Source organism: Molothrus aeneus, chromosome 6 (assembly GCF_037042795.1).
Source record: "Molothrus aeneus isolate 106 chromosome 6, BPBGC_Maene_1.0, whole genome shotgun sequence".
In the NCBI taxonomy this organism is placed as follows: Eukaryota; Metazoa; Chordata; class Aves; order Passeriformes; family Icteridae; genus Molothrus; species Molothrus aeneus.
In genome coordinates this window covers 59,406,544-59,424,718 of record NC_089651.1, presented here as the reverse complement: position 1 = coordinate 59,424,718, position 18,175 = coordinate 59,406,544, and the positions used below count along the sequence as shown (strand labels likewise).

Genomic DNA, 18,175 nt, shown 5'->3' with positions numbered 1-18,175 from the left:
AATTTATAAAAGTGAGACCCCGTGACCAGTGACATTTTGCGACCGTTTTGCGTCCATCTTGAGAATAACCCTGGCTGGGCTCTTGTGCTGCCCAAGGTGGATCCATTGAGCCCTCCTGGTAAATCCCTCCTTTGTTCTTTAGCTCTGTCCAGCCTCTGTTCTAGCTCAGCCTTCACAAGGCATCAGTAGCCTCTGGAACTGCTGCTGTTTGTGCCGTGGGATGAGCTGTGGAGGATCTGCTGTTGGCACAGAACAAGGGGTCACTTTTGGGCTGGTGATGCCACAGCTGGAGAGAAGCAGTCGCTGCTCCTGGCTGCCCAGGCAGTTTTCTTGCAGGAGGACACTGAGGCCTCAGCTCTGCTGGCACCATGGGCTCCCTCTCCCAGTCATTTTCCATCTGCCTCTGGTGAATATGCTGTGATTTACTGAGAGATGTAGTGACAGGTGAGGTTGTAGTCTGTAACTGGAAATGAAGGATGTCACTGAACTCATTTTATTCCACAGCCTCCCGATGCTATTTGAGCTCTGGTGAGGAGAGGCTGTAAAGATGAATGAGCTTCCTACCCCCCTCCTTGTTAGACATCAGGGAATCCATGTGACTGATTCTCACCTCTGAGAAAAAGCTTCAATTGGAGCTGTCACCTCAGTAGACAAAGAAGGAATCCAACTGCAAGACATGTGCCCAGAGGAAATCATGCTTTGCTGGTTCCCTGGCTTATGAAACTCCTTGTTTTTTCATTGTTCTCCTTGTCACTACCAGTGCTTCACCTCTGCTGCCTGCAGTAGTAATAACAGTGTTGGCATGTCGAGTTTGAGTGAGTGGGAATGGACACAAATGTTCTGCTACCCCAGGTGACTGAGGGATGGATCTAGGAGAGGTTTGGGTGTAGAAGTGAATAACTCTGAGTGTTGCCTTTTCTTGGAAAACCAGCTTTTTGGAGTTATTTTGAACACAACCTGAAACTGCTTTGAGAATCGTCAGCAATGTCTCATGTAGTTTAGCAGCCTCATATTTTGCCTCATGGATGAGCTCAGTTCAGAGCTAAGAATAGTCTTCTGTGTTACTCAAACATTTAAATTTTCTGGATGTGGAAAGTCTTCTTTTCCTAGTGGTTGTAAAATAGCCTCGTGGAGGATTTTTGTCCTTGGCTGGAACTCTAAAAGGAAAAATTTGGGATTTGTCCAGACATGAATGCCTCTCCAGTAGATTTCAGGCTTGTTCCTTTCTAATAGGCAGTTCCAAGAGAATTGCTTCTGAATTCTACAAAGATACTGAAACAAACTGATGGGGTGTGAGTATTTCTGGATGTCATTCTTATCTCCTGCTCCCCCTCAAGGTGGTGCAGCCTGAGAGATTTCTACAAATGCTTATTTTTGATAGGGCTGTAGGAGCAAAGGAAAACAGTTGTGAGACACCCTTAGAGATATTCCTATGGGTATAATGCCAAAGAATTGCCAGAGTAGGAAAGGTTTATGTTCTGAAATGCACATGCAGCACCTTTAGCTGGGCAAGGGAGGAGAGGAAAGAATTTGGTATCTTGCAAAACCTACATAAAAACGAGATAGTACAGACATAATCTGAGTCTTGCACATCCTCATGCACTGCAGCAGCTGCAGAGCTCTTAAGCATTGTACCACTCCCCTCTTCAGCTGGAAACAGTGCAGCATGGCCAAGGTGCCCTTATGGAGAGTGATGTCAGGTATAAAAACTTGAGGGCAACAGGGAATCTCTGGAGCCAGGCAGCTGTAATCAATTACTTGATTTCTGTGTCTCTGAACTAGCTCCTGCAGTCATGCTTTGCTGGGCAATGCACTTCCAATTTCAGTCTTGGGCTCATGAGCTTTATTTCCACAGCTGAATTTCCATTTGGCTTGCAAAAGCTACTTCTGAGTCCTGTAATGCTGTTTGATATTATGGCCTGTACTTGGGGAAAGTTTGCTTTAAGCAGATCCTCTGTTTTCTTGGTCTGGTTTGCCCCATAGGGCGTCCTTGCCTTTAAAATCAAAGGAGTCTAAAGAAATAGAGAGAAACATATGGGGTGGCTTGTTTTCTTGAAAGTTGGTGAACAAAAATAGTAATAGTATGCTGTCTGTCTTTGTGGGTGTTGGCAGAGAAAAAGAGCTAGATTTCCAAAGGAAATAATTTGAGGGAGAGCTATCTGTGGTTTTAAACTTATTTTCTTTTCTACAAGCCATTGTGCCACTTGTGCACATTACTTAATATCTGTTGGAATGAAACTTCAGCTTGCAGAGCTTAACCAGAAGTAGGCAGGTTGGAATAGCCCTGCAGAGGAGCTGAGTGAGAGTTTTGCTCTAGGGAACTTGTCTGCTTTAGAGCCTTCAGTGTGGCTGCAAGGTTTCAGAGCTTGCATCTGTGTGTGAGCACAGTCTTGTGTGGTTGTTTTGCACAAAAGTCTCTTGCTGCTTCAGTGAGGAGGAGATGCCCTCCCATCTGCAGAGATCTCCCGTGCAGGCCCTGCCTCACCAAGCTCTGTAGTGAGATTCTTCAGAGATCAGAATCTCTGAGCATTTGGACCTGGAAAAACATTAGGAATTCATCACTTGTGTTGCTTTGATTCATTCTTAGTAAGTGGTGTTTTCTGAGGCCTGTGAAAGGTCAATGTTTATTTTATGTAGCATTTTGGGAAACCCTCTTAAGGGAAGCAAATCTCAAAATTCTATCAGTGAAAGTGTGAAACTGAAAGGCTTTGCTGTCATGAAGGTACATAGATCAGAATTCATTCTGCTGATCAGCAGTAAACACCTAATGGCTTTGCAGAAATCTTTTCCTGGCTAGAGATGTCTGATTAACTTTGTTATAGATGATGATAAAAGCAAACACCCAAGGTTGCTCTGAATTAGTAAGCTGTCAGTGTGTTTTAAGTCTGAAGAAGATATATTGAAGTCTAGCTCTCTGCACTGCTGCACTGTTAATTTCTGGTTTATTAAGACTTTTTTTAAAAAAGCCCCCACAGTTACAGCAGTGCTGTGATGCCTCTGTACCAGTAGGTTTCAGGTAATTCTTTCAGACAGGGTATGAAGAGTAATTTATTCTGTGCCCTGGATTTTAGGGCACATAACACATTTGCTAACCAAGAACAGGCAGAAATGTAATTCTTTGCTTTTTCTCTTTACTTACCCACTCTAAACATGCTAGGAGCAGGCAGAGCAGTAGATTATCTTCCCTTTGACAGCTTGTGCCACGGAGCAGTTGATATAGTGCAGAATCAGTGATATTAAGGAAGCTGCTGTGTTCAGAGGCAGCAGTGCTTGCAAGTGCTACAAAGAAGGAAAACCCAGTTCTTTATTTTCTGTTTCTGAGGCAAATATTTGGGATTCTATTCAGCAGTTGGGGTTGAACTGGGAGCTGTGCATTTGTAAGGGTGTCTTTTTCCCTGGGAAACTAAAAGGAATGTTCAAATTGATGGAATTAGACTCAGATGTTGCAGCTCAGGATGCAGTAGTTGAGCACCTCACTTTCTATTCAGTGCACTGCTGGTGAGATCACCTATATTCACAAAATGGATGCAAATTTTCTCTCTTCCTCTGTGCTAAATGGTACTGAAACCAACCTAAGACTATTCTTGTTATGCTTGAGTGTTTGAAAAAGCTGTAACAGACATCCTGGAACTTGTTCCACTGTCTGTGAAATCACAAAAATGACATTGCCATTTGGAGGTGAACTGAAGTTATGAGAAAGCTATCACCTTTTCTTATGAAAATGTGAACTATCAAATAGTCCTTGACAGGGTTTTAGGGAAAGCACTTGATTTCTTAGGAATTGACTGTTGGGACTGTGCTTTTATTTTCAAAAGGCTCAAATGTTCCTTTGAGTGAAATGTAGTTTCCTCCATAATGTTTAATGTAGTGCAGTTTCAGCTGCACTACAGTAATGTGGTGTTATTCAGTAATGTGGTGTTATTACTGTTCATTCCTCAGGCTAAAATTTGAGCAGCTTGGTTTTGCACCTTGGAGCATGTGGGAAGTACAGATAGGAGAATGTTCAGAATGTCAGGGCAGGTGGGTTTTGAGGTCTCTCATCCCCTTGCATGCTGTGAAGTCTAATTTGTCTCAGTTTGGAAACTTGCAGCCTTTTCTTGATGTGATGTTTAGGAGCAGACTGTAAATAGTCTCCAAACAAAGCTGTGTGGTTCCTAAGCCTCTGGTGGTGTGGATCAACAGGATTCCTCCTTCCCTTCTTTCCTCCTGTGCACTGAAACCCAGCTGGGTGTAGTACTTTGCTTGCAAAGTGATTTTATGTTTTTCTGACTTGTTTTGAGTGCAGTGAAAGTCAGGTCTCACTTTCTGCTGTATCTGTGTGTATTTAACCAAAGACCAAATCCAACAATTCCAGTGGCATTTGGTGGATTATGGATCCTTGTCAGATGAGCAGCATTTCCTCTGTGCTATGAGAGGTTTAGGGTTGGAAAGAGGGTTCTCTAAACATGGTGCTTGGCCCACCTCTTGTGCTCATGTAGCTGGAATAAAAAGCATGCTTTGAAATGAACCTGATTAGTTTATACCCTGTATTTTGCTGTGCACTAGCATTGCTGGTTTTCTGCAGTGGGGAATGGTTTTAGCTGGCAGCTTTGGAGATGGGCTTAGAGCACTCAATAAAATTGCCTCCTTGTTAAGTGAGTGCTGGGGGGAGCAGTAAAATGTTGGAAATAAGGATTGGTAAGGAAATCATTGTGTGAAAAAAGAGGTTTCCTTACCCTTTACCCTTTGCTTTCTGAAAGGGAAACCTCTTGCATTCTAATGCTCTTCTGGCATATTACTTCTGTTGGAATTGTATAATAATATCTTAAATGGAGTTTTTTCTCTGTTAAAGTTGCTCCCTTTCTTTTTCCCTGGTCATATCATGGTTATCTGTGTTTTATGTTGTGAGACTCACGTCATCCCTGCCTAGAGAGTTTTTAGCTATTAAGTTGTTTGGAACTTGAGGTTATTTGACTGCATTAATTGAAGCTTATCCTGATGCTCTAGCAGGCTGCATCAGCCTGTTCCTTGGATTCCTCCAGAGTGTCAGCTTTAATCAAGCTCTTGTGCCACCTGCACAGCTGTCTTTGATTTCACAAAAACAAAAGTAACAAATTATTTTCCAGAAAAATAATCTGGGACAAGTAACAAGCTACTTGTTAAGAAAAATCAAGGAGTGTAGGAAGAAGTTTCTGCAGAAAGTTTCTCCTAGCCCAGGAGAAACACCAGCTCTTCTGTATTCCTGACTGCGTCTCCCTGGTCTTCTGTGCCAATAGCTGCAGTAATAAAGCCCTGGCTCCTGTGCCCCTCACTTGGGGATGGTTACTTCTGCATTATTTTACTCCAGAATTTCTCTCTCTGCCCCTCAGTGAGGAGAAGAGTATCAAAATAGCCAAGAGTTTTGGGAATCTTGGAGGAAGCTGGATGTGTGGTGTAAATAAAGCTGTTTCAAAGCAGTTCTTACACAATCCTTTTGGTAATTGCAAGCCAAGAGCATCCTTTAATTTTCTGTATAGAGTGAAATTAACACAGATCAGGTGGGTTTTTCTTCAAGTGCCTCTATTACGTAAGCTAAACATGCATGGGGATTAGTCAGCTGTATTTTCTATAAATATTCTCCTGAACCAAACTTGATTTTCTATTGCTCTTATGTTACAGCTGTTCTAATAGCAGGGTAGCCCTGCTGGTGCTGGAGGGGGATGTGTGGAGTGGAATAATTGCAAATATGAGTTAACCTGATCTGTAGGGTTAACCAGATCCTTTCATCTCTGGGTGGCTGGAGGTGGGGGGAACAGGAGGAGGCCACAGCAGCCAGGAATAGCCTTTCCTTCCCAAACCAGAAGAGTGACCAGTTCTGCTCCAGAACACCAGGGAATAATTAAGGTCACCCTGGAGAACCTCAGCTACTGCACATGTGACTTCTTGTGGTGTTTCCAGCAGATAAGGTTCTACTTAATTTGTATACCCTGGGAAGGAGAAAAGTAGGTTCTGGCTTATCTGATCTGCAGTAGGTACCTCTGAAAGCTTTTTTTTTTGTTGTTTTTTTTTTGTGGTGTACATAACCTTTTACTGTGTGCTCAGCTAATCCATGGGGCTGGCTGGGTGGATGTGAACATAAAAGTTTTGTGAGTGTAACATGAGGCTTTGGGGTGGCTCACTGCTGGGTTCCTGATGGTAGGAGCAACTTTTGAAAGGGAGCTAAAAAAAAAAAAAAGTAATTAAAATTGGCTCCTAATCATGAGCCAGTGATGCAAATCAGCCTTTTCTCTGAAGAAATCTGGGGTCATGGCACAGATCAGGCCAGGCTGCATTTCACTGAATCACTGCAGCAAGGAGTACTAAAATTTGGTGCTGGAGAGGAGAATGCTTGTGGTGAACACACAGGGCTGATCACTGTGCCAAGGAGCGTTCCAAAAGTGCTGGAGAAGGGAATGCTTCCTGAAGTGTTTTATGAGAGTAAAATGACCTCACAAATGCAAGATGTAAGAACAAACACTTGTCTCAGAAGCAAAGAAAAAAACAGCCCCAAACTGATTATAGCCACAATTAATAACTCCAACATACCTTTCTTATGGATAATCAAATTCACAGATGCAAAAACATTGCTTTTAATTGGGTGAAGAGATGAGATTCTTTGAGACTTTGGAACTTGCTGGTTTGGATTTTCTTGCTCTGCAGGAAGACTGGCTTTGTTAAGCTGTACAACTGGTAGTGATTAGGAAGCATTTATGCCTATGGAGATGTCTTAGCCAGCAGAGTCTGAGGTGGGACTGTGTCTTTCCCTCAGAGCTTCCTCCCAGGTTGCATAAACCAAAGGTCTTGGATCAGTGGTTTTTGTTAATCAAAGGATGGAATCCCTTTGGTTATCCATGAGTTGCTTATTGCTGTAGCCTTTCTACTCAATACTACTTTAGTTTTGTGTTTGTAACTACTTAGAACATTTTCCTTCAGAAAGAAAGCAAAATCTGGTGAGAATTAATCTTCTAGCACGTGAGCCTGCTGTGAGAAGGAAGAGAGAACAGGTTGTTTAAGCTCTTTGGTGGATTTGGCAGGAAGTGCAGGAGACTTGCTTGACCTGGATCTCCCTTGCTTGACCTGGATGTCCCTTGCTGTGTGCATGGGGAAAGTTTTCACTCTAAAAATGTTGAAACACAGTGGGGAGGCCTGGATTTTCCAGACTAACTCAAGCAGAGGTATCATGGATTGACTGGATCAAGCCTTTGGGTTGGGGATGGAGCAGGTGACTGCCAGCTCTGTGTTCTGTCCCTCAGAAAGCAGCTGTGCACTTTTCCAAAGGTGCAGTGGGGAAAGGAAACCTTCTGGTCATTCAGGGCTTGTTGAGCTCCTGGGAATGAAGGCAACAAGGATAAAACAGTATAAATAAAACAGTATCCTCCTTCCAGCCTCCAAGAAACCTCAGCATTAAAGGTGTTCCTTGCAATCTGCTGTAGAGATCTGTGAAGCTGTTGAAGGAGCAGCTGTGTGTTGACTGCCAGAACTCCCCAACAGGAGCAGGATTAGCAAAGCTCTGGTGGTGGAGCTGCTTCTGGGACACACATCAGTGCATGCAATCAGCTGGGGACAAGCTGAGACCTAAATTCATATTGAGTTAATATCTGTGACACTGATAGAACACCAGAGCACTCAGTTCAAAGGAGGAAATGAACCAGGAGTATCCTGTTGGTACAGAAGTACTCCTTAGCTTTACTTTTCTATTTGGCAGCTCTTCCCCATGAGATTGAGTTTGAGAATAACTTCACTGTTCTGTTTCACTGAAATTCTCAGATAAATTGCCAGTTGCAGACAGCAACTGCTTGTTTTCTGAAGCTCTGATGCAGAAAAATGTGTTTGAAATAATTCTTGCCTTTTTATTTAAAAAAAGGAAATCCTTAGCCATTCTTTTGCTGAAATATTACTAGACACAAAATGAATTGTTGAGGTTGATACAAGGGAAGAGCGTGTAAAGACTATGAAGTACTCTGGCAGTGATATTATATAAAGGGAAACACAAATACACTTATTTTGTTGTCACCTTTGTGGATGTTGAAGCTTTCTGTTTGCGTTTTGCTATAAACATGTGACTCTTTCCTTTTCTACGTGTGTTCAAGGGAGGGAGTGCTGGATGCTTCAGCAGCAGAGGGTTTTCCAGTTAGTCAGGACTGGATTGTGGAGCTGTGAAAAGCTCTGGGGCTGGGTGTTATAAAGGTGAATAATGTATCTTTAGCCTTCATATGTGGTGGATGTCATGAAAGCTGTAGACTTGTAGCACTTGCAAGGGAATCCCTCCTGCTCCCTGCTGGTTTCCATGTTGCTGATACAAGTGCTTCTGTGGCTTTGCAGTGGGCTGGAGAGTGAGGAATGTGGTTTTAAAACTGAACTTATAACATAAATCTAGTTTTGTTTCCCCTTCATGTGAACCAAGGAGAGAAGTAGTGGGAACAAATTAAAAAATGAAAGGTGAGACTGCTGCTTTTGGCAGCAGTGTGGGACCACACTGGCTCAGGGAAGGTGAAAATACAGTGTAAGCACAAACTGAAGTTTGCTATGTGTGGAGTAGGTTGCACAGGATTCTACCAAATATGGGATCAGAATGTACTTACAAGGGAGGATTTACTCAAGCCTGATTTTGCTTCTGCAGCTTTATTGTTTAGTGAGCAGAGATGTGCTGTTTGACTTACTAAAACTATGGAGACAACTGAACTGCAGCATCTCATCTGTTTATAGCCAAGTCTGTCATTTGGGATGGTTTTCATCCAAAAATGACGAGGTGTGCTGTGGATCTGTTATTAATAGACAAGGAAAGCAAAGTAAAAGTATTCTTTTTTTGTCTGGGGCAAATATTACCGGTGAAAATCAGGAGTTGTTCAGTTTTAGTCTTTTGGGAGGTAGTTTGCATAGGTATGCAGAAGTATTTAACTTTATGATGGCTTGTATTTTGATAGCATTGCAAAAAAAATCAGCTACATGCAGCACCTTCAATGTCAGCTAATAGATACCTTAATTCTAAGGAGGACTTCCTTGAGTTGAAGTCAAACTTTCCAAGGTGCAGGTCATGATTTGGAGCTGTTGTACCAAGGAACAGAACTGTCATTTACTCTTTACCACTGTCTAGGCTGGATTTTTTATTTTTATTTTTTTAAACAAAGCCAAAATAAACATAAACCAAAAAAGCTTGTGTAACAAGCCTTCTGACAAATAGTTCAAAGCTTGCTGCTAATGTCTGAAGTAGACAAGTCCTTGTAGTAGTACAAGTAGTACAAGACTTGTAGAAAGTAGGAGCTTGCCACAGTGGACTGTGGGAGAGAGCAAGTGTGGTCTTGCTCTCCAGACAGCCCTGAATCCAGGAGGAGGAGAGGCTTTCATTACACATCCCAGCCATGGGAAAAGCTTAATTGGAATTTGCAGCTCATTGTATACCAAACTCGTCAAGTGTTTGATGTAAATCTGTAGGAAACTGGCTTTGGTAATTATGGTGCCCATAGCCCATGCCAGCACCACTCCCTTATTTGCAAGGAACAGTGCTATCAACTGAGATAATTATCCCAGGAGGTTTCATGAGGCAGCTTGTCCCAGTGCTGCTGTCACTGAGAAGCATTTGGAAAAGTACAGGACTGCTCCTTCCACCTGTGCTGGTCTGATGAACATCTGGAGAACTTCCAAAGTGCCCCACACATCTGTGTGTGAGCAGAGTGCTCCCAGAAATGATTGTTCTGTTGCTGTGGAATTGATTTTTTCCTCTTTTGTTTATTAGTTGGAAACAACATTTGTTCCAGGGTTTTTGATGGCCTAAGGGGAGTTCCAGCTGCTGTTCTTTTGGTAGCACTGGTCTTCTTGTGAAGCACAAAGTTGGGTGCTCATGTGCTGCTCCCTAAGCTGATCCTGGAGCTGTTGGAAGAGTGCAAAGGAGATGGGAAATGGCTCCTGCTTGTGGGGTGGTGTTGTGAGAGGAAGTGTTTGGTGATGGGGAATTTGTGTTCTCAATCCATGTATCTTCTCCATAGGTGAAATTGATTTTTTCCTAGTTTGTTTATTAGTTGGAAACAACATTTGTTCCAGGGTTTTTGGTGGCCGAATGAGAGTTCCAGCTGCTGTTCTTTTGGTAGCACTGGTCTTCTTGTGAAACACAAAGTTGGGTGCTCATGTGCTGCTCCCTGAGCTGATCCTGGAGCTGTTGGAAGAGTGCAGAGGAGATGGGAAATGGCTCCTGCTTGTGGGGTGGCGTTGTGATGAGACAGAGTAAAAATTTTTTCCGAGTAGAAATCCCTTTTGATTTAGGTGAAATGTACATCTTTGAGTTAAGTCTGTGGTTTGAAAGCATAGCTGTTTAGTCACCAAACACTTGAGAGGAAGTGTTTGCTGATGGGGAATTTGTGTCCTCAATCCCAGTCCCTTCTCCATAGGTGATTCCATCCTGTTGCTGCGCAGGGGGAGGCGCTTGGTGCTTGCCCAGGCTCTGCTCAGTGGAAGCAAGAGCAGAAAGTGATGGAGAGGAGAGGGCAGGGCAGGTTTTGTTGTAGTTCTTCATGGCTGTGTTTAGAAAATCTGACTCAGCAAGGTGTGGGCAGCCATTCCTCCTCCAGGGTGCTGAATCCAGCTGTGTCCTGTGGGGCAGCTCCTGTTGGGAGGGAGGCAGGGACAGGCTGTGCATGGAGCTGCTCAGGAGCAGGGCATGGAAGGTGGGAGGGAGCTGCCATGGCTGGCAGGATCCCAGGGCACCACTGCCAGGTCACTGGGCATGGATGGAGCTCATTCAGGGCTGGGAAGCAAAAGTGTGGCTGCAGTGCCATGGGAAGGGTTAATTTGTGGGGAACAACTTGAGAGGCCTGGCCTAGGAAAAATGAAGGTGTCTGCTGGTTGTGGAAAGAGGCAACTTCTCACACCCTCCTTTTTTCCCCCCCTTTTAAAGCATGTGTGTGTCCCTGGGAATTGTCCCAGCTCTTTCTACCACTGTTGGATCAAAATCAAACTTGAAGGTCTATAATTGAAGCATAACAAATCATAAAACTACCACTCAATTCCTCCTGCCCTTTGTGGAAAGGAAATGTAGAAATGGGCATAAGGAAAACCTCCCTGAGAATTTATCGGTGCTAATCAGGATGACTGAGTCCATCATTCCTTTGCTTGCATTTCCTTCCTATTTGAAGACTCCAAGAGGTCTTTTAACCTTGAGCTTCTTTATTTATGTATTTTAAAAGTAATTAAACCCCACAGAGACCTGAATTGAAATAGAGTGGACTTCTCCAGTTAAAATTGTGTTCTGAAAATGAGGGAAACCCCCCCCCAAACAATAAAACCCCACTTGCCTGGTTTTAACTTCCAGTGGAACTGCTTTAACTGTTAGCAGTTATACAAGAAAAATCAATAATTACAGGATATAAAGCTAGCAATGGTGATCTATAGTAGTTATATATTATTTCTGAGGGAATTGTTACTTTTTTAGGTTTCCAGATAAAAATACTGGTAGAAAGAATATTGTCCTCAACAAGTTAAAACTTGCTGGCATATTCCTGATAGCAGTGACTTTGAAAGAAAGCATGTGCACATACCCAGGGATATTCAAGTGCAGAATCAAATAATTCCTATTTGAAGTGCTGGTATTTAAGCTGCCTGTGGAGCATTTTGATGTATCTTTCTAGAGATTGGTCTCTTGTGATGAGCATCCACAGGCTGCACTTCTCTGGAGTAGAGTTAATAACAAATTTCCAAATTTGCAAGTAGGCCTGGCATGAAATAGTAGTGATTTACTCTTGTTGGTTTTGTGCTGTGTTAGGGAATCTCCTTTAATATTCCAGAAAGACCCAGTGGTGTTCCCTATGAAAATGGGAGTGAGAGGACAAGTTCAGCTGGAAGTCTCTCAACTCTCTCTGTGGCTTTAGCATCATGTATTAAATGTGCATTTTTTAAATGGCTGGGTTTTAAGTTCTAGAGCAGTGAGATTTGAGATAAAAATTATCTTAAATCTGTTCTTGCTCGTGCTCAGTCATTCAGCAGTCCTGTCCTTGGGATTCCTAGAAGGGTGGGAGGCTCTCCAAGTGCATTCTCCTGTTACACAAATATACAGGATGTAATATTTGTATCATTACCATTATGTATACAGGATGTAATGATAAAAAAATCTGGGTTATTGCATTGCTGCCTCTTTCCTTTTCATATTCTTTTTCTGCCTGCAGTGTTAACCTGTAATCACAAAGACTGCAGGAGAGGGATATATGAAATCATTGTAGAATAGACCTCACCAGTAAGACAGAAGAGATTTATCAGTGGAATAACATCTGTAGTTTCTTGGGCAAAAGTCTGAAATCTCTGAGGATCAGGCATGGAAGATTCAGTCAAGCCCTTAAAGCTCTTCCAGCTTAGAGCTGGCAGGAATGGTGGTGAAAAACCTCTACCTGACCTAAATCTTGGTGAGGTGATGGTGAATTCCATGCTTGTGCATTGCAAAGAAATTTCCCTTCCCTGGGGAAGGAGCTCTGTCCCCTGGAGGCTTCAGACTTCTCTGAATAATTAATCCACTGGGTCTGTGTCCTCAGGGAGAGATGAAAGAACTGTCAAGGGCTCCTGTGTTACACCTGATAAGGAAAGTCATTAGTGAGGCTTCAGATAGTCACATAAATTAAAAACACTTGCATCCTCTTTCCTTAATCCTAAAGGCTTCATCTATTAATTATTAAAGTTTTGTAAAAAATGGAGGAGACTCAACTAGAAGAGCATTCTTTGTGAGTAAAATTCCTTTCTCATAGTTTGACTTGCCCATAAATTACTTTGGTTTTCCATGTTGCCCCTGTTCTTCTTCCAGTCCTGCATGAGATGTGGGCAGATGGGTGGTAGGGTAAAAACATTTTAGAACTTCTTACATTCTGAAATTCAAGTGAAGATGTAGAGTTTGTTCTTCTACATTCCTTTGCATTATAGAGGTGAAGAAATTCTCTGTGGCTGAAAAACGGAGTATTTAATTTGTAGTTAATTACATTTCAAATGAGAATAAGATTTCAACCATTGGTAGGTAAAGAATGTTTGAATGCTCAATTCAGGAAGCAAAACTTAGCCATTGTTACTTTTTTTTTTTGTTTTGTCCCATGCGTTTGATGATACCAAAATATTGTGGCCAAAATTACCTCTCTCTCCTTTGCTGCTTTCCAGACTGGTGGTGTTTTATGCTAAACTTTTTTCCTTTCTTTCCAGGTACAATGGATCCCTCCCTAATGGTGACAGGGGGCGCAGGAAAAGCAGATTTGCCCTTTATAAACGATCTAGAGCAAGTGGAGTTAAACCCAGCTCTGTCCATGTCATCTCTACCCCCTCTCAAACTTCAAAGGTACGTGACACTGGCACATCCTGGGTTTTGATGATCCTGGGTGGAGAGCAGCTCAGCTATTGCTGCTGATTTACCTTGCTGCCTGTTTATTCTGTGCTTGTAGGATACTTCTGTTTAATGAAGAGGCTGCAGTGGATTTGCTTTCTGGGGTATATAGCTTTAATCCAGTTACCTGTTTAAAATAGTCTGTGAGCTCAGGTGTGAAATAATCTGACCTTCCTGCCCCTATTCAGAAAGCTCCTGTCAGTGCTGGCTGCTTTATCTGAGCCATAGAGTACCTGGGATAAAAACACAACAAGTATTTTAGTTTCTTTCTCACTGGAGTGACACTTCTTTCCTCTTCAGGGAGATAACTGACATGCTATGAAAAATGTTCTGATCCCTTTGGGCCTTTAATTTTTCTTGCTAATAATGATACTGTACAAATTTTTACCTGGAGTTGAGTGTGGGTGAAGGAGGAAAAGCAGCAAAGTTAATATATTAACATAGTAACATATTAATGTATAGAACTGTCCAGGTCAGAATTCTGGTGGTGGAATGTATTTCAGGCTGCTAAAACTCTTCCTATCTCTCTTCTCAAAGCCTTTTTCTTAAAGTAAGAAGTGAGTAGAGTTCATGCTAAACTGGAGGAGGAGTTCTGTGGTGGGACTCACACAAGAGGATGGTTTGTGTGAAATTAACCTCACTGAAATATCTCTTGGGACAGAGAGAGAGAACCTACACTGTGCTCAGAAATGTACCAAGAGAAGAATGTTGTTTAATATATAGTATGGGATTGTTTTATTTTCTAATACACAGTATATGCCTAAACTTACCAAAATACACGATATCAGAGCTTGTTCTCTTGGAGTACAGTATAGGGCTTGCCTGCTGCAGATAAATGTGGAGTCTTTTGGATTAAAAGTCACAGGAAATATTTTACAGTGTTTTTGTTATCTAAATGAAAGCTTTTGTGAGTTAAATCTTCCTGATGAAATCAACCTTCAGAATAGAGCTGTAGTATATGTTGGTAATTCTGGTTTGTTGCTTAAAATGTAACAAATGGGGGAAAAATGTGTTTTACATAGTGGATGAAAAATATACACATGTTCTCACTGGATGATCTTAAGCATTTGGACTGCAGATAGTATTTCAGCATTTGAGTTGCAAAATATTTAAACACCTGGCAGACACCACAAGGAATCTGGTTAATGTTCATCTGTGGTGTTATTGTAGTGCAGATAAAATATGTGTGCTGTACAAATTAGTGCCCTTATAAAGATAGTAGAGGATCTGGGACATTAAAGCCTTTCCTCTGAGCATTTGGATTCGGGTAGATGTGTCAAGTTGAATGGATTTTGCACTTTCTCTGAACCCTTAGAAAGAGCTTTTGTGTATTTGTGCTGCTGTCTGGGGCAGGGCTGGTGGATGTGTGCCAGAACAGTGGTGCAGTGGCTCTCAGTGAGTGCTCTTCCCATGCACAGAAAGGACACTTAGATTTTAAAGATGCTGTCATCAGCTTTTCTCACATCTTAGGCACCAGAGCCTGAATTGTTTTACTGAGAATTGTTTCTGCGTGTAACTTGTGTAAATGCCTGAAGAAACATGGGCTAATAAAGAGTGAACTGCTTAGTTCTTAGAAAATAATGGGCAACTTGACCTCAAAAGTTTAGTTGAGCTCTCAGTCTTTCAGTCTTGTATTTAAGAAAGATGAACCAGAAAAAACTTTTGCTGCATAGGATGTTAACAAGTTTCCTCTCTTTACATCATTGATTTTAACTTAATTAACCAATTTTCTGTTTTGTTCTGCTTGTCTGTCACTGTAACTGAACCTATGAGTAAAAACACAAGTGTAGGGCAGTGATGGTTTTTGGGGGGTGGATTTAGCAGAGGAGGGAGAAGCCCTGACTGCCTCCATTGGTGTTGTCTCTGACAAACAGAGGCTTGAATGAGGTGCATGGCTGGTTTTGTGCTGATTGCATTAATGCAGCAGCTCAAGAACTGTGGCTGTCACCAATTTTGTGTGTCAGCCTGAACACTGCAGTAGATGGAAAGAGGATGCTTGTCATGTTCCATTGTCCCTGCTGTGCAGGTGTCAAGGACAGCTGGAGTAGCAATGGCTTCAGTAGTAAATTTAGCTGAGCTAATTGCATATGAATCACTGCCTTTTGTTTTTTTTCCACTGAGCGCTTGTTTTTTGCCACTCTGCCACTCTGAGGTGCTGAAGAAAATTCAGAAATATTTGGCCTTTTGAGGGTATCTGGATATATTTAGGGGAAAAGCAGTGCACAGGGTATTAAGTCTCAAGTTTTTGCAGAGTTGTTGTCATTGTTAAAATACAGACTGATCTCTTCAACATTATGCACTGGACTTCAAAACCTATTTTATTAACTCTTTGCTTTGGCACCATTCAGTAAATTTTGTGTTTTCCCCTATTTGGTTTTTGCCAGCATTGTCAAAATTAGTTTTACTGTAAGAAAGAGCTTAAAACTTTTCTGCTGTTCTAAGCTTGTCTGTGTGGACATGTCTGGGGTAGGGATTTGGGGAATGGGGGACTGTGAGTCTTCATTATCTTGAGAAAGATCCATACTCAGTTTTTAATAATCTCCTTTGCTGAATTAGAGAGTTTCTTTCAAAATCATCACATCACAGGAGAGGCCATTCCTTGCCTCTTGATCTGGGTCTGATGAAGAAGAGGAAGGTTTATCAGTCACAGTAACAGAATTTGTGAAAACCTTCCTCTGGCTACCAAACTCATAGGTGTAAGTTTGCTCTTGGCTCATCATAACAACATTTTTATGGTTAGGGTTGGTGATTTTTATTTTCAAGCTGCTGGAGCTGTTTAACAAAGTCAAAAGTCAGTTGTAATGTTTATTTCATTTAGTTGAGTTGTGTTCACTGTTGTTTTCATGCACAATATTTAATGCTGTGAAACTCCAGTCACTGTCTGCTGGTGACTGACATGATTTCAGGATTTACTTGGGCAGAAATTTTCCAGTAAGTGCTGAACTTCAGGTGAGAGTGGGATAAAAGGTTGTCTTTAGAACAATCACCTGGGAATGATGAGTTGCTGCACTGGACTTCAGTGGGTTTTGGGAGGAATAAGGGAGACTTTCATAAGGGTTTTTTGTGTTTTGGGGATTTGTGCCTTTTTTTTGGTTGGAGATATTTGAGTCTAACAGGGAAAGAGGTGTCTGACTGAAAATGAAACTGGCTTAATACCACTGTGGAGTAATCTTTGAGGACACTGTTTTTCTTGCAGATCTTAAGCAGGTCAGTAATATGATGTGGAAATAAAACTGTATGATCCCAATTCCTGCAAATTGTGGATGTTCCTGTTCTAGTCCACATTCACTCTCTTGATTCAGTGCATCACTAGCTTAACACTTTGCCCTGTCCAAGCACAAGTGAATCTTCACTCCTCATTACTCCTCATTGCTCCTCTTCATGACCATCCCTGGCTTCTTGCTGGATATTTTTAGTTGGGATTCTTTTTGGGGAACAGTGGGAGAGACCTGCCCCAGTCCCATATGAGAGGGGTGCTGGCAGCTGGTGTGAAGACTGAGCTCACTGGTGTTACTGGGAACTCTGATCTTGGAATCCCCCATGACTTTGGCTCTGAGAGCATTTGGATTTCTCTGTTGGCTTCTGATGCTTCAGAATTATTTCCACGGGCCTGAAGTTTAGAGAAATGAAGAAGGGGCTTCACATACATTTGAATTACCTGAAGTATGGCATTAGGAAGCAGGGATTGTTGACAGTAGCTCTTCAGGATTACTCTGGAAATGTGGCTGAATTTCCTTGTTACAGCATGGATGGTAATTGAGACTTTCCAAAGTATTGAGCCAGTGGGCAGAAGAATATAACTGCTGAGAATTGGAAGTATTCCTTTTTAACAAGGGACTGTTGAGCTTTCCTAAGCGATTTCATGTGTAATAGTGACTGCAGAAAAGATTCCAAATACCTTTTGAATTGCTGAAGACTTGAAAAACCCCACCTTTAATATCTTTTTATGGCGGTGTGTCTTGGTATTTATTATGTCTGTCTTTCTCAGGATCAAAGTTTCCTTTGGTAACCTGTGGTAGATAAAGGTAACCTATTTTCTCCCCAATGAAATTACTATTTCAAGCTGACTGAGGAAGATCTCTCTTGACTTCCAAGTCCAATTACCTGCCGAGTTGGTTTCTGCTTTGTGCTATCACAACAGCAGCTTGGATAGTCACTGGCTGGGTTCCTGCAGCTCTAATCAAGTTTCCTGCTGCTGCTGGAGAAGAACAAAACACAGCCATACGAATAATTATTAGGTCGGGGAGAGAGCTGCAATTTGTGCTTTGAGTGACGAGAGAAAATGAAAGTATAGGATTCTTGTGATTAGTGATCTACTGCAGATATTGCATCTGCTTTGACGTCCTTTGAATTGGGAGTAAAAAGGCCACCAATCCTCTTGGCACTGACAGCTTTTTGGTGTTCATGCTGAATGAGAGCTGTAGAGCTCAGCTGCTGTCAGGAGGATGCTGTGTCTGTCAGTGGCTTCTCCCTTTCCTGTTGGGCTTATTTATGGTCTAATCAGTTCATGGAGCACTAATTTGTTCTGAAGTAACTTAATCGCATAGGTGTCTCAAGAGCCCTGGCTTGTGCAGAATCAGCTTTTTCTTGGCTCATCAAACTGAGTCTGCTTGAATAATAGTTTCCTTGGTGTAATGTCCTTTTCTTCTATGAAATGAGCATCATCTTAACATGCTAACTCCCTATCCCTGTGCCCTTGCAAATAGCAGGGAATGGTTAGGCAGGAAAAGATGGTTACACCAATTTCACTGGTAGGGCTGAATAAATAACAACTCTTACTTGGTTTGAAACCCTCCCTCCTGAGCTTTTGGGTCTGTGTCAAAGGTTTTGGAAAAT

The 18,175-nt window shown here is 42.0% G+C and overlaps 1 protein-coding gene across 2 annotated transcripts in view; it reads left to right on the top strand.

The window, feature by feature from the left end:
- The window catches only part of PELI2 (pellino E3 ubiquitin protein ligase family member 2), a 66,512-nt gene that overhangs the window by 12,144 nt on the left and 36,193 nt on the right, over window positions 1–18,175 (top strand). For both annotated transcript variants that reach the window (XM_066552212.1, XM_066552211.1), the window contains exon 2: window positions 13,162–13,294. In XM_066552212.1, coding sequence (XP_066408309.1) covers window positions 13,162–13,294 — 133 coding nt within the window. The remainder of the gene's footprint in view (window positions 1–13,161; window positions 13,295–18,175) is intronic.